Here is a 16,898-nt window from a genome sequence, read left to right on the forward strand (position 1 = left end):
TGGTCAACGGATGACGTGACGAACCATGATGACGTGGCGGACCAGGTTTAGGCAGTAACTTCCACGCTGGGTCCAAAATTCGGATTCTTGAAACCGACCACCTCCGTAATACCCTGCACTCTTCTCCCGCCTTTTGGTTTCTCAGCATAATCCCATTCCAAACTCTCTCTCTCTCTCTCTCTCTCTCTCTCTGTTTCTCTCTCTTCCCGAATACCTCCATTAATGGAGGGCGCTCATGTCCTCTCGCTCTCCGACCTCCTCCGCGCCTCTCGTCCTCTCACCGGCGCCTCCTCCCTCGTCTCTGTTCCCACCTCGCCACGCCCACCCCCTACGAAAAGATCCAGAGTCGAAACCCTAAACCTCGATCACACTACAAACCCTCTCCTGTTCTCCGATCTAAGCCCTAATCCTAACCCTAACCCTAACGCCTTCTTACCGATCAAGCGCCCCGTGCTACTCATCGGCACCGTGGATTTGCTTCCTCCCGACTCCGATAGGTGCAGAGGGTGCGAGAACCATTGTCTCTCGTTCTCCGGTGGGTCCTCTAGGGTTTGCTGCTACGTTCTTGACTTTGATCCCGAGATCCTCCGCAGGGAGATCGCCGTACTCGCTTGGAATTTTCTCCCTTTCGATCGAGAAACGGGCGTAGGCGGTGGCGGCGGAGTATTGGAAGTGATTAGGTGGCGCTTTACGGGGCCGGCAACGGCCTTTGATGGAGGCTTCTTGCTCTCGGCTCTGTCGATCGGTTCGCATCAAGAAACCAACTCGGTTGTTCGGTCTCGTAAGATTGGTGTTGTAAGATCGATCAGCCTTGTCTTTAAGGTCCCTTATGCGACACAACATGACGGAGGGGACTCTGTTGGATTTCTTGCTGAGATTTTATCATGTGAATGTGATTCTTGTAGCAGTGCTTTAATGAGACAAGGTACTGATAACTGTTTTGTAGGAGGAAACGATGTACATAAATTTACCAAGCCAGTATTTGTATATTTCCTCAATCCGTTGTATACCTGGCGCCCTGTTCTTTCTAAGATGATTGGGAAATTAGTAGTGCTCTCAGGATTGAAAAAAAAGTTGGTTTTTGTTGGAGAGGAATCGTACACAATGTTTGTCTCAACAGGGAGAACCACATTGTCTTTGCGTGGGTTGTCTACAGGAACTCTACCTTCAGGTGGAATGACGGCAAAAGACGGAGAGTGTAATAACAGTGTGTATAGCGGGACCATTACTGGGATTTACATGCAGGGTATGGTGGTGGAGTTGGATCAGAAGGTGTTTCTTTTAATTAATGATCCGCAGCTTGCACCGCATCATTCTTTTAGATCTGGTGCTATTGTATGTGATCTCTTCTTCTTAAACTCAATGAATAGTTCTTTTAACTTTTTGTACATTTACCTACCTTCGGATTGTTTCTTTGCAGGTTTCTGTCAGGAATTTTCATTTAGTTCGACCAAATTTTGCTTCGATCAAGATGGTTTTACTTTGTACATGTGTTAAAACCAATATTGATGTCGAGTCCTTTTCACTTATTGAGACCAAGTAAAAAACTATTATTTTAAATTCTTGTTATTTCAAAATTTGTTGGGACCTGCTTGTATTAGGATTTTTTTTTTTTTTTGATATGGCTTCTATCACTGTTGCAGATGCCATTTAAAGATTCAGAGTAAGAGCCTACTGGGGAAGTTTATTAATTCGTTGACATTTTCTGCTAGATTTTGGTACGGACAATTTGCACAGATTTTGTCAAGTAATTTCTTTATTATTACATGAAACTAAATGTTTTATTAGTATATGGTGATTGAATTACTATTAATTATTGAATGCCAGGGTATTACTTCTGGTCTCTTCCTTTAAGCAGAAATTTCAAAGTGTTTGCTCAGAAATGGAAATCCTGGGCTCAAATAATGTAAGTTGCTATTTTACATAGGGGCATGGAATATTCTTTTCCTGTTACCAAGCAGCTGCTATTTTATTATGTTATCCTGGAGTATTAGCTTATTGAGTTAACTTGCCCTCTATCAAGCTTTTATAGCTGACAATCTATGTTTGCAAGGTGCCAACAGAAGGAAGGACTGGTTCAAACCTATGCTAGTAGATGGTTGTCTCCAAATGACTACCAACCTAAGGTGAATTATTTACTTTTAATAAGGATATGGCTTTTCTTTGATTCCTTTTGATATATACATATACTAGCCACAGTGGAGGTGAGATCTAGTTTATACAACATGACATGAAGGCCTGAATCAGGGATTTCATCTCTATTAATTGCTTTTCCTGTGGTACTGCGATTTTCGAAGTAATTTTGTTAGTTAACTAGCCTCTTGTGTTGCTTGCGTTTTTTAATATTCTTCTGATCTCCTAAAATGTTTCTTGTAATTGTGTGCTTGCTCCTGGGGTTCTCATTCTGAATTTTTTGGTAACAGCATGGGATTTTTATGGAATTCTGCAAACATGATTCATGTATGTATAATTCAGAATCGGATTTGAAGTCGCTTAAATTGGTAAGATCTCATCTTGAGAACGGCCTTTAAGTGAATTAAGGAATCTTGAACTTCTTTTTTTAAAGTCAGAATCTTTTTTTTTTTTGATCAGGTAATACCCCTCTCTAATCTTATCAGCAAATGTGAAGAAATATGGGTGTCATTTATATTAAAGAGACAGAAAGATGCTGAAAAGGGTGGGCTGAGGCACAATTTGAGCCATTTCATTCATGAAGGAACATCATGTCGTCGGTTTATTAGAAGAATAATACCAAGTGAAGACCTGGGCTTTATTTTACTGGGAAGTATCAAGGTTAGCTTGATGCATGAGTTAGCTATTATAAGCTTTTACTTTCTAGATTTGTGGATTTTTCTTGTTTAGTACTGTGTCTGGTCGTCATGCATATGTAACTTCCACATTCTTCTGCACAAGTTAGGTGGACCTGAAAAGTGCTTTTACTTTTGATTAGTTTTTTAGCAGTTATTTCATCTGTCACATGCTTATTGATAGCAGATATAATAAAACTAGAATCTTGACAGATATTAGGTGTTTTCTTTCTCTTTCTTATAAATTTCTTTGCTACCCTATTGGGTTTGTGTTATACATATAGCTAATTAAGTTAGAGATTGTAGTTCTATGAGCCACACAGGTACATAGAAGATCGTAAATGGTGGAGAATATGTTATACCTATTGAATGAGCTCATTCTGGTGGGGCATGTACTCCATTTTTGTTAGAAATGTGCTATCAAAGTTGATAACCGAAATAGTTCCAGCATAAACACGCATAGGCTTTTGTTTTTGGTTACAAGTAACATTGCTCTTGCAAAATGGAGCCACCATAGTTCTTTTACACCATTTCAAAAGCTTCTTTCTGATAAATTAGTTTGTAGTGTCATTTTGCACAAATATGTTATAATCTTATTGGTTCCTTTTATAATTTCAAATTTAAGATCATTGCTCCAGCATATGTAAGGTTCACCTGAGTACAGTTTCTGGCTTGACTTTTTACACTTAATATGCCTATATGCGCTAAACTATGAAATTTGATAATTTCAATTTTGTGCATTCAGACTTCTTCACCTTCAGGAAGGTTACAATTGGTTGATGCTACGGGAAATATAGACGTTGTTATACCAGACCTGGTATCAAATGTCAATTGCCATAACATTTATGAGGTGATGTATGGTTGCTGATATTGCATGTTTCCTTTCCATATTTGAAGATTTTGCTGTTTGGCCAACTGCCACTTTATATAGTTAAATTAGTCCATCAAGTTACTGCCTTTTTCATGTCCATAGTCATCCTCCTTGTCATACATAGGTTTTTTTTGAAGTTTTGATCGTAGATATATTGTAGTTTAACTATTTTGTGATATATTATATGCATTAATCAAGAGTGAAGGGCACTTTAGCATAAACTTATCCAATATCCATTCACTTTACGGTAGCCGAATACCTTTTTTGGAAGGTTCCACAGCTGCACAGAAACTCTCCAAAGTGTTATTTGCCTGCTTGCTAGGTGTTCCTTTCAGCTAGTTGTTGCTTATCCACATTTCTGCCTGCTCTTGCTTTAAGTGACTAATTTCCTGGCATACTTAATTATATGCACTATAAAATTTATCACACCCTATTGACTTTCTTATGAGGCAACTGGCGATAGGACATTGTATGTTTGAGATGTTGAATTTGATTAACTGGTTAGCTAATTACCCAGTCTGTATGAGTTTCTACAATTTTTTTTTGAATCAAACAAGTGAGAAACTTCATTTTTGCAGTGCTAAAAATAATCAAGTATTGTAGTGTAGAAAAAAAACTGGTCTTGTTGCGTTAGTCACTAGTCTCTACTATTGGATATTAGAATGTTAAAGAACAAAAACAACCTATTGATATTGCTGATTCATATGCTCGCCGTGTAGATTTCAAAAGATGCATAACAATTTCAATAAGATTATATGCAGCAACAGTGTCCATATTTTGAAATGAATATCTCTTTTCGTTTAGATGAGGAATTGTCTCCCTACTTCCAGATATAGGTGCCTTTTGTGAAATTTTTTTAATTAAAGAATTATCAAGTTCTTAGTTCTTACCATACTTGCTTGTGTTGATTGGCAAATTTTTTTTTTCTGTTCAGATTAGAGAATACAAGCTTGTTCTTGAAGGTTCACCAACTCAACTAGATAATCAGCAATATGATTTTGGCCCGCTGCTTACCTGCAGGGCTATATTCCAACAGTTCTCTTGCAGAAAAAGATTAAATAACATTACGATGTACGTCCACTTCAATCTCAGGGACTCAAATTGTCTCCATGTTTCCTCCTGTGCCCCTTCTCATGAGGTTGCTTGTGTTGGATTGTTTCATCTGCTGCTCGTAAAACATAAATTTCCTTCAACCGATAATGTATGGTTCCTAAAATTTTCTTAATCTTCACATTGCCTTGACATTTTATACGTTTCTTTGTTTTTCTTTTCCTTCTTTTTTGCTTTGATTGTTTACCTTTCATGTTGTGTAGTTTCCAGATGATCCAAAAATGTGGAACTGCTCTAGTTTGTTTGCTGAGGCTTTGGTCTTGCCTTATAATCTCAATTTTCCAGAGAAAAGTGGAAATATCCAACCAACAGAGATTGTTCAAGATATGCTAGATGCACAGAAATTTGTCCATGTATTGAGTAGAATTACAACTACTGGCTCAGCCAGTAACCTTAGGGCATCTGAAAGGAAATTTTGTCATAATCCTTGTTCTTTTTCCTTCAGAAGTGCCAGTCTTCATGGGACACTGATGCCTGCCCGTGTACATAGATCAGATGGCAATTGTTTTAAGGATTCAGTTGATGGCCAACATAATATGAGGATTCTGCTAGAATTTAAGGCTGATAGCTTTATCTACTACCAGGTGGGCTTAGGTGCACTATATTGTCAACTTTATTGCTATTACGTAGTGATGTAACCTTTCTTTACATTGCCCAAATTCTTTGATGTTTCTATGTTTCTCTTAGTTTGTCTTTATTTATCTTGTTCTCCTTGCCAGTTGCTGCGGATAGGTGGATATTATCTTCTAAAATGTTCGAGCGATGGCCTTACATGTAATCTGAAAGGCTGTGAATGTTTTGCGTGTGGTAAAACTTGTATTGACTCTCAAAATACTCTTCGGAGTGTTTCAATCATATTTAATGGTTGTAACAATCATAAAGGGTCTCGTGAAGAACACACTTCTGAAGTTTCTTCAGGGAGAGCTGGTGAACCAAGGAGCCACTATGCAACTGAGCTACTACTATCGAGCCCTTTGGAACATTTTCATGAAACTTCAGATTTTCATCTGGATTTATTGAATGAAGAGCATCTGTTAGGGATTCTTCCTCGTCCAAGTGAGGTGTTAAGTGTATCGTCATGCATTCGTATGATGACCGCTGAGTTTAGGACTACTGGGATTAGTGATTTGCAAGGCCACTGGTTGCCCCAAGGAGATCTAGTCTCTTTAAATGGAAATATAGAAGATGTTCATTTAAATGATTGCAAATCTACATCTTTTGTGAGCTTTAGATTTCTGACTGGTAGTGACCAAAGAAGAATCTCTAGTGTCTGCATTCATGTGGCAGATGATACTTGCGTGGTAACTCTTTTTTAGTGTTTATTTCTTGTGGTCTATCGTTACTATTGAGAAACTATTCCTCACTACATAATATTTGTCTTACAGGTGCAAATTTCTGGTCATTTGAGCATGCGTGCCTGTCCTGTTGGATTTAGACCAGGAGTAAAAGCAACATTCCACCGGGTATTGATGATGTGGTATGGCTCATTTCTTTTCTATGATGTATATCAACTTAGCTTCTTTATAACTTATACTGTACTCAAAAACTGAAAATTTTCAATTGTGTTGCATCCAAAAATATGTATGGTTATCATGTCGGTAGAATAGGACCTTGGTTCATAGTATAGGATCTTTTTTCTGTTGTTATTTTGTTTCATACTTTCATATCATAATATTGTTTTCATGTGCTTCACTGGTTTGCTTGACATGTTGCTAATATATAGGGCATAAAGATTTGCGAGTACATTGTTATGGTTAAACTTCTGAGCACAATTAACTGTTGACTTCTTACACTATTAGTATTGTCGTCATTGTCATTTGCACCATTAGTTTGTAATTCTTGTTTCATTATGAGGTTTGGATTTTCCATTTGATGAAGTTCTTGTTTCAGTTGGAGGTTGGATTTTGCATTTGATGAAGTTTTCTCTTTCCCAACTGGCAATCCGCTTGCATTAGAGGTTGGGTTTTTGATACCTTACTTAGTTAATTCGCGATTAACATGCGAATTATTCGCGAATTTTTGAAGATACGAATTAAACGGCCGTTTCCGTATTTTTTTGAAAAATTCAAAAAAAAAACACCTTTTTTTCGTCAAAAATAATTATTCGCGAATTATTCGCAATTTGCGAATGATTCGCCCGAAAAAAACGGCGCTCGCGGTTGCAGACTCGCGGCTGAGGGTCGCATCGTCGCCGAACTCGTTCGTGTCGTCGTCGTCGTCCTTCTCCGCCGCCTTGGCTGGCGCTGGGAGCAAGAAGGCTGTAGCAGCGGATCCCGTCTCGCCCGAGGCCGTCCGCGGAAACCATGTGGAAGTGGAACAGTGAAAAAGGCGCAGCTTTGGGAGGCATGGATCGCGCGCGGTCGACGAGGCCACTTCAGCCTTGTGGACCGCTTGAGAGGGAGGTCCACGGTGGACCTCCCTCTCATTATATATATATATATATTCGTATATTAGTAGAGAGAGAGAAGATAGAGAGAGGAGAGAGAGGAGAAGGACGAGGATGAGGAGACGAGGAGAGAGAGTAGGCTACTATACTCTTATAAGTATGGCCTTTTACTCGTAGTTTTTCGATGATGGCTTCTGTCGAACGATCCACTCCGTTAAATATGATCTACAGTATTTGAAACTTCTAGAAAATAAAATTCGGAATTTCAAAATCAATAATAATTCATCAAGCGGGTAATAAAATGAACGGTCAAATCGAACGACGTCCTAAAAATGGATGATCAGATCCTTCAATTTATAGATCGAGTTATTGATCTTATCCTAGGTAAGTGAATAATAATTTTCTATCAAAAAGTTCAACCTATTCGATTCTTTTACAACCGTAACTACAGCGTACTCATATCGGCCGTTAAAAAGTTTCATTTGTGAGCTTTTGATCGTTAGTAAATATATCGAAAAATTATAAATTTTGATTTCTCTAGAATTTTAATGCTCAATAATATGTTTAACGTATGGATCGTCGATTCGGAAGCTCTATCATCGAAAAATAACTTTATGATACGAAGGCGATCGTACTCATAAGAGTATAGTAGCCGGACTCTATATATATAATATATATATATATATAAATAATTATATATATATAAAATTTTATTTATAAATATATATTCATTTATTATATATAGTATTTTATTTTTATATAGAAATATTATTATATAGCCGAATTTTTTATTCCGAATTTTTAATTGGTGAACGTATAATATCTGTATAAATCACGTGTCCGAATAATTACCGAATCCGTTTTTTAGCCGTATTTTTCAATGAATTTTAAAATTAAAAGACGAATTTTATCCGAATTATATCCGTACCGAATTTTTGCTGAATCCGAATTAACTAACTATGTTTGACGCTGGCACATTGGCTTATTGAAGCAGGACAATCTAAGTGATATTTCTTTTCTTAGATTTTTGTTAATCCAAAGTAATTGACCTCTGCAATATACAATCTAGATGGTTGTCTGCAAGCAGAAATTCGCTGTATGATGGTGTGCTTTAATAAAATAAAATGAATTATTGCAAGCTTCAAGTTTTTCGTGAGAATATACATCTTAATGAGCTGTTGTATTAAAGTGCTGTTTATCTCAATTTGCCGAAAGCAAGAGAAGACTTTACAGATAATTTACCGCAAACTATCAAACAATTATAATGTCAGTTAACAGATAATCAAGTGCTGATTATTCTTGGCATCCTAAATTTGTGGAAAATTTTCGGTGAGTTGTTAAATGGCGCTATAAGCTTTGGTGTTGGTATACTTGTAGCATCTGTCCTCATGTCTTTGAATATTTCTCTGTTGTTTTGCTGTGGACGTTAAGCTTTTTCAACTCTCACAACATGCCTTCTTTTCCATTTTACTAATGTTTCCTGATTTAAATAACATGATTTGCAATGCTCTAATTTAACTTAATTGCAGCTCTTCTAGTGGAAGACATGCATTGTTATTTACCCCGGTAACTTTTATTGAAATTAACTCCATCAGAGAAGTTGTTGACGAGCAGAGTGAAGAACGGATGGTACTGCCTACCAGGTTAACTTTTCCAACTGAGCATTTATCTGACACAATTCCGTTAGGTCTCTTCTTGCAGCTAGTGAGATCAATGGACAGCAAGCTTACTAAGGTCCGCTGCAGGGTAAGAAGTTCTCTAATGTTGCCTTTTTTAAGTTAATTTATTTGAATTACCTTCTACTGTTGTGATTCTTGCTCATGTGCATCAAGTCATGGTTTCTTGGAAAATAACTTCATCTACTTTTCGTTCTTATTCTTTTTGAACCTCTGCTACAGGTTGTGACTACCCAATTTTTGGTGCTTGAACATTGTGGTCATGATTCCATGAATTCAGAACAATGCAGATTGTGTAGTATTCCAAAAGTTAATATTCCAATAGCTGGATTTGTTATGGGTAAGATACAAATTTAATTTCTGAAGTTTACATTTGACTGGAAAGGGTAGGCATGTAGGCGTGCTTATACATTGGGTAGTTTGTGGGTCATAGAATTGTTGCAGTTACTTGCTTCTTGGATGGTACACGTTTTATATGATTAAAGTTCTTAGAGAAGGCTTTTCAATTTTCTCATTCTCCTTTTTTTCTTTCTTCTCTGCTTAATTATGCCGTACACCACTGTATACCGCTTTTGTCCAATCACTACACTATTCTATTTTGGTCTCCAGTTACTGTAGTTATTAAGATGCGACAAAGGACTGCTATGTTTACATCCGTTAACTTGCCATGGATGGAAGGCAAAACACCTCTTGTGACCATTTCATTGAGCATTTTACAGGAATCTCGGCTTTGTCTTCCCCCAGCCAGCTCCATTTGGTCTGTCTACCTTCCTCTCCTCTATTGCCAGATTGTTGCTGTTGGTGGTGCTCCCAGCCCTTTGACCCAATTACTTTCGGAATGTTTCAAGATTTTTGTAGTTGATGGTTCTTGTATTTTGTTTGAGTTGGGTCAAGTTTATGTTATCACAATCAATTTGTTCATGTTGAATCCTCCCTCTATGTGAACAACTTGCATCAACCTAAGTTTTAGAAGACAATCTCTCTAGACCTGAGCCATTCCTGTTATCATTTTGTTTTTATTTTGTCAACAAATTGGTATTCTTACGGCTTTTGTGGTAGCTGAACTTAGCTATAGAATTCTGAAATCAACTTACGAAAGTCTAGAGTGGCACAATTATTTAATATTTTTTTGTTTCGTTTGCAGAATTTAATAAGTTAGCAGCATTTCAACATCCAACGCATAAACATGTCTATGCTTAGTTTCCTTTTGGAAGGCTGTGTCAAAACATAGAAAGTTGAACTGTTGTAATTTGTTATTTTATTTGCCTCATAAAACTGATGGTCTATAAAGGTTTCACAAGATTTGATTTGAAAGCTTAAATGGTAATTGTCTAAGAAGGTTGAATGTCGACTGTTAGTTATCAATCCCTGGTGCTATTGGTTAGAAGATGTACTACAATTGATTTTTCTTTTTTCAATTGCATAGATGATGGATTGTCGTTGTGTTGTTGCTGGGCTGATAGAGATCGTGCTGGAATGCTACTTAGGCTGCAGGAAAATGCAAAGTATGTGTTTAGTGATGCCAAGGTCTTCAAAGGAGGAGGCAATACTGGAAACTTACAACATACAGTCGGTTATCACTTGCAAAAGATGCTAAAAAAGCATGGCAGGGTCATCGTCAAAAACCATGGAATAGCAGCCGAGTTATCATGTCAAGATTTGACATTTTCTTGTGATTCAGATAAACATTTCAGTAGCTCAGAAGAAAGGCTCCTTAAGTTTATTATTCTTAATGCCTGTCAAGGATCTGTTTTGGTTAGTTTTCCCCTTCAATATCTATCCCTTTTATTATGCAGATAAAAACTTGAATTTTGTCTCTACTGCTTGATATTTGTTTTGGATCAGCTTGCTTTATGTGTCTAGTGCTAGTTTACTATCTTGAGGACTTTTGGCTGATTTTGGCCATTTTTTCTCAGTGATTGTACTATTAGTTTATAGTCCTATTTTGAGTAAAACTGGATTGCTGGTTGAATATTACTTAGAATATAAATATATATGAGATTGAGATTGCTATTAAGCCACTGGGTTCTTTGAGAAGATGTGGTTGTCTTTGAGAGAAAGAGAGACTACAACAAGGAACCAGGTATTTGGCCTACAATGTTGATGCTCATGGAAATTTGCTAACCATGAAAAAAAATTTCTTACATCTTGGGGCCTTTTTTTTTCCTTCAAAGTTTGTCATCTATCATCCCTTCCTCTACTGTATTGTTCCTCATCTTTCTCTGATTCAATGTTTGTCTGTTTTTTTTTTTGTGTGTAATTTTTGTAGTCAGATATAGAGATCTTGCTGCTATATTTTCTTATATATCAATTTTCTATTTACTCTTCTTATGCTTCAAGTGCAGAACATTGTTGGTTCGGCACTGGATGCTAATACCTTAAGGTGGTTAGACAAAGAGCTTCTGGAGCTCAGTACTGGCGTGCAGTCTATGCATAATGCATGGGTTAGTGAAGTTGAATATGTGGATCCTTTGAAAGAAGCTTGGACCATGCTTCATAATCTTGGAATCAAGTAGCATCATCTTTTCCATATTTGAGCTGAAATTCATCACGGCGATAATTAAATTGAGCATGTGGTGTACTAATACATAGAAGCAGCACACAAAAAAGAAGTTTCAAGAGGTGGCGACAGCTACAACTCTTCATTTGAACACACTATCAACTCTTGGCTGGGCCTTATTTAAATATGGGGTAAAAAAAGATAATTAGTGTTTTTGGTTGTTTTTCTGAATCAGCAGTTTTTTTTATGTTAGTTTACTAAGCAAATATGTGAATTTAGTTTGTATGTTAATTAGTTCATTATTCTCATTTTGATATGGTAGCATAAAGTCAAATCTGAGTACGACCAAAAACATGCCAAGCTCACCATATTCATGCCGAAGCTCACCATATTCAGCAAGGGAAAAATCTTGATGTCCACAGTGACGACTCTGATGTTTGCTTTGCTGATCAATGAGCTTTTCTTTTCTTCATGATGAAGACTTCGTGAATAGCAGGTAAATCAGGTATGCTTGCGTATTCTCTTCTTCTTTTTCACTCTCTTTTATGAAATATACCCATTATACCATCGTTTTTCAAAATGTTGTTTTGAATCTGCAGTATGTAGCATAGAATAACATACTCAGGTAACTGGGAATCTATTAATTTTATAGGAAAATACGCTGGACCTCCCTGAACTTGTCTAGTTACACTTAGCCGCTCGATCTTTGGCCTGACAACTGTTGCATAGGTAAAAAGCATCAAAAACCCATGAATGGTGGTTTCTACTAACTTTTTTTTTTTTGAAAGGAATGTATAGGGTATTGCCTATACATTTCATTGAATGTAATAGGAGTTAAATGTAAAACAAGCATAAATTATAGTTGCTGGGGTTGAGTAGGCCCACAACAATAATTGATCTCCCAAATTGAACCCCCCAGTTACAAAAATTTGAACCACATTAATGCATCATTGTGAGATTCTCGAGCTAGTTCTTCAGATAATCTACACAACCCATTGAAAATTCTATTGATTATAAATACTATTGATTTTTTCTGACGGCAAGGGTCATGGATTCAAGTACTTTAGAATCAATTTTGAGAAAGGGCCCAAATCCAGTGTAGCCTAGCCTTACTCGGAAAAAAGGGTATAGAATATACCACATTGAGCTGACATTTTCTGTATCCATATTTTGCTTTCTGAGATGGGGTAAAAAAAATTTCTTACATGGAAACAATATGAATGTACTCTAATTATTCGACTCATTAATGCTGAAGATTCTGGAATCAGCTTCTTAAATGTTTCTTTCTTACATTGCAACAGCAACTTTATTATAATGATTTGGAACCTTCAGTTCATTATAAGAGATAAGTGTTCATAAGCCATCTTATTTGAGAATTGAGCAGTTGAGTTGATTGCAGTAACTTTCATAACTTTTCGCATGCCAGTACCCTCTGGTACATTTCTTGAACAGAATTTGCTTGGCAAGGACAAAATTCTTTGCAATTGCTCTAAAAAAAGTTTCTTAGGTAAATATATTCTGATGTTAATTTTTTATTAAATTGACATCACCTTCAGCCAACTGCTTAATCGGTCTTTGACTGGTGGGAATATGTTAAGATTTGCACTTGCGTAGCTGGCTTCATCCATGTGGCGTGAATAGAAAGTTGCAGTTGAATTTGTACATTCATGTCGTGCATATTAAGATTGTATCCTTTTTAGAAACTCTCTCTACACTGATGACTATTGTACTGATTCTCATCATAAAAGCTATCATAAATTATAATTTACATCGCAGCATTTAAGAAAATGGAAATGCTTTATTTGTTGGCAGATAGTGAGAAGCGGACAACTAATATGGCTTCCATATTTTGTCTGGAAAGCTTAAAGTTTGTGATCAGAGTAAGCAACACACATATTGTGATTGTTTTGTTTTTAGAGATAGGTATCATGCTACTCGCTTTGTTATTTTATTTAGAAATAAACTTAGCTGGAAATGTGAATCAACTAGGATTCGACCTTGAATTTCGGGTACCAACCACCGACTTTTTTGCCACTTGCTCTAGAAACGGTCGGTCACATATTGTGATTGTTAGTTACATATTTTACTATCTCTGATGAATATGTAGAATTGTTGTTTTCTCACTACTGGCCAATTATAGTATCTTGGTTGTACCAAAAAGTCAAATCTATATGCATCTGCATAACAATCAGTACTTCATTTAATAAACCCAACCATTCTAAAATTAGCGGTCCTACGAAATTGTCATGTGTTTAACTGCAGGCCCGTATATGAGCTCCTTTTGTTTGAAAATCTCATAAACTTTTATTGAGGGAAAGTTGATTGCATTATGGGACACGTGAAAAAGTACGTAACAAATAAAGTTTCTTGCATTTTGCACGCAGCTATCGACGCTGTTCGTACTGAGCATCGAGGTCTTTCAAATCTTGTGCAGTATCACAGAGGTGGTTGGTCATATACTTGATTTGTAAAGGCACAATCATAGCTTTTGTCTTATGTACATAAAGAGGAGTCAGGTACAATTTTCCTTCCTGTGATAAAACTATGCAATAAGATAGGCATTTGGTCAACTTTCTCAGCCTTGCACAGGGATATCTTTTACTGTATAAATTGTAGGAATTTGAGGGGAACCACATAACCACTGATGCTCTCGCGTAGTTCCTGTACCATCTCAACTTAATGCTCTTAGTTACTCTTGCTGGTAGTTCTCTTGTTGGTTTTCACAGAAAAACTCAGGATTTGAGTGCATAGAAAGATCGGCATCAGAAAATCTTTTACTAATGGAACTTGCTATTTATAGTGAGCGGACTTGAAATTGCAGTCCATGTGTTGCCATTTTTTTTTTGTGATGAAGTTGTGTCCAAAACTGTCACAGAAAAAACAGACAAAAAAAAAATAAAATATCGAGAGGTGGAGGGCTGAACTGAACAATGAGATGTAGGTTGTACTTCAGAAGTACGTGATGAAGCCTTGATGGTTTCTGATTGTGCAAGGTTTTGGTAATAAATGAGCAACATACAGCCTATATTTTATGGTACTACAAAAGTGAGGATCTGGTCATGAAGGGACCATTCACATTAAGAAAGATAATAACGGCCGTCATCGTCTTAGTTAATTTAATTGACAGTTTTGCTTTTGTTTTTTTTGTTTTGAGGGGAAAAAAGACTATTAGAGATAGAGTTTGATTGCAACAGGATTGGATGCGGAGGAGATTTCCAGCACAATTGTTTGTAACAGTTACAAAGGGCTTCAGTGAAACTCCAGACCTAGTAGTGAAAAAAAAAAAAGAAAAAAAGGTCTTTACACCTAAACAATTGGGTAGAAGGGAAAGATATAAGAAAGCTACGCATTTATAGTAACAAAATAATCAAGCTCATAAACATTAAGCTTAAAAGAAGAAAAACATGTAAAAAAAATATTTATAGAGAAAAAAAAAATATATATATATATATATAGAGTCCGGCTACTATGCTATCGGTAGCACGGAGCGCTCTGTACTACCAAGTTGTTTTCGATGATGCGGTTTCCAAATCGACGATCGGCTCCGTTAGACTTGATCTATACTATTGAAAGTATTTAGAAATTAAATTTCAAATTTTTTCGACATCATTTGACTAGTGATCAAAAGATCTCAAAATTGACAATTTTAATGGCCGATGTAAGTGTGTTTGTGAGTTTAACGGTGTAAAACAATCCAAATGCGATGAAAATTTTATAGAAAATTCTTTTCACTATTTAGAGTAAGATCAGTATATCTGATCTTAAATTNCGAAAAATTATGAAATTTAGTTTCTAAATACTTTCAATAGTGTAGATTAACTCTAACGGAGCCGATCATCGATTTGGAAGCCACATCATCGAAAACAACTTGGAAGCACGGAGCGCTCCGTGCTACCGATAGTATAGTAGCCTAGCTCTCTCTCTCTCTCTCTCTCTCTCTCTCTCTCTCTCTCTCTCTCTATATATATATATATATATATATATATATATAGTCCAGTTATGGTACTTGTAAAAGCACCAAACACTTGGTGCTTGTAAGTTTTTTACCGTTATATATTTCTAGGATCATTTTCAACCATTAGATTATACTATTCAACCAACCACCCACTCAACCCTAGGGGGCCGACATTATCCTAACCGCATATCTCTTAATCCAATGGCTAAAAATCTACAAGCACCAATAACTTGGTACTTTTAAAAGCATAGGAGCTTAATTATATATATATATATAGTGGGCTGGTATGCTTCTAGAAGCACGGAGCCATCATGATTTCAAGTTGTTTTCGATGTTCGGACTTTCGAATTGACGATTGGCTCCGTTAGAGTTGATCTAGAGTGTTTGAATTATCTAGAAAATAAATTTTGTGATTTTTTAATATCATTTGCCTAGTGATCGAAGTGGCTCAAAATCAATAATTTTAATGGCTGTGGTGAGCCATTTGCAAGATTAACGGTGTAGAAATATCCAAATCACATAAAATTTTGATAGAAAATTTTTTATACCGTATAAAATTAGATCAATAACTTGTTCTAAAATTTTAATGTCATATCATTATATTTTGTATGATTTTTATTTTTAGCCGTTGATTTGAGCCACTTCGATCACTAGACAAATAATATCGAAAAATTACAAAATTTATTTTCTAAATACTTCAAATATTCTAAATCATTCTAACGGAGCCGATCGTCGATTCGAAAGTCCGAACATCGAAAATAACTTGGAAGCACGGAGTGCTCCGTGCTTCCAGAAACATACCAGACGCACTCTATATATATATAATATATATATATCATGCAGTGGAGATTTTTATTTTGGCAGTCTATTTTTTATGCTAGTATTATGAGATCAATTAGTATTTCGGAAGGTGTGGTGAACACTTCGACACTAGAAAAGATTTTGAGACATCATTGCTTGTTTATTTGCTTTAAATATTTTTTCCAGCTTGCATGCTCAGCGAGCCTTGGAAGGGAGCATGGGTCAGCGTAAATCGGTTTGAAAAGCCTGATGCTCACTAGAGGTCAGCTTCTGCAAGCGCTCCTAACTATTTTTAATAATATTTCTAAATTTTAATTTTAAATCGACATGTTGCTACTTCTGTGTTTGATCCTTGAGGGCCCAGTTTGACCGATGGACTCAACTTCACCAGTTCGTTCAAAAAGGCCCAATCTCACCGGGCTCGAACCAAATGTACGGCACACCTCTTGGGCCCGAACCTTGTCCTCCCATGCTTCGTGCCCCATGGAAGCAATCACCTAGCCCAGGTGACAAAGAACTTAACGGAACCTTAAATTGAAATGCTAATTATTTCTATATTTCTAGCAAAGTAGATATCATATTATATTTCTCTTTTTCCGGAACAAACAAAAGATACGGTGATTAATTATATATATATATAATATATATATATTTATGCCTATGGTAAACATAGAAGAATGGGGCATGCGACACAGATACGTACGTCCTATCCCGATCTCCCGTGCTTGCTCAGAATCTAATTTTACTATTTGATTGGAATCTCACCATTGCGGAAACACACGAGAGAGGGGA

At 36.5% G+C, this 16,898-nt stretch overlaps 1 protein-coding gene across 13 annotated transcripts; it reads left to right on the top strand.

Annotated features, from left to right (window-relative positions):
- LOC109706522 (CST complex subunit CTC1) lies at positions 141-14,490 on the top strand. Of its 13 annotated transcripts, XM_020227417.1 has the most exons (21): positions 141-1,335; positions 1,421-1,539; positions 1,644-1,718; positions 1,828-1,906; positions 2,064-2,126; positions 2,424-2,501; positions 2,593-2,793; positions 3,553-3,657; positions 4,613-4,879; positions 4,992-5,372; positions 5,508-6,089; positions 6,174-6,265; positions 8,704-8,920; positions 9,073-9,190; positions 10,277-10,605; positions 11,196-11,541; positions 11,673-11,855; positions 12,003-12,079; positions 13,163-13,230; positions 13,735-13,866; positions 13,967-14,490. In XM_020227417.1, the coding sequence occupies exons 1-16, from the start codon at positions 223-225 to the stop codon at positions 11,364-11,366; spliced, it is 3,990 nt and encodes a 1,329-aa protein (XP_020083006.1). In that variant the 5' UTR covers positions 141-222; the 3' UTR covers positions 11,367-11,541; positions 11,673-11,855; positions 12,003-12,079; positions 13,163-13,230; positions 13,735-13,866; positions 13,967-14,490. The 13 variants fall into 13 exon arrangements, with proteins under 13 accessions (XP_020083006.1, XP_020083004.1, XP_020083005.1 ...); XM_020227415.1 differs by lacking the exon at positions 13,967-14,490 and having other exon boundaries at positions 13,735-13,920; XM_020227416.1 differs by lacking the exons at positions 13,163-13,230; positions 13,967-14,490 and having other exon boundaries at positions 13,735-13,920.

Source organism: Ananas comosus, linkage group 2 (genome assembly GCF_001540865.1).
Source record: "Ananas comosus cultivar F153 linkage group 2, ASM154086v1, whole genome shotgun sequence".
Taxonomy (NCBI): domain Eukaryota; kingdom Viridiplantae; phylum Streptophyta; class Magnoliopsida; order Poales; family Bromeliaceae; genus Ananas; species Ananas comosus.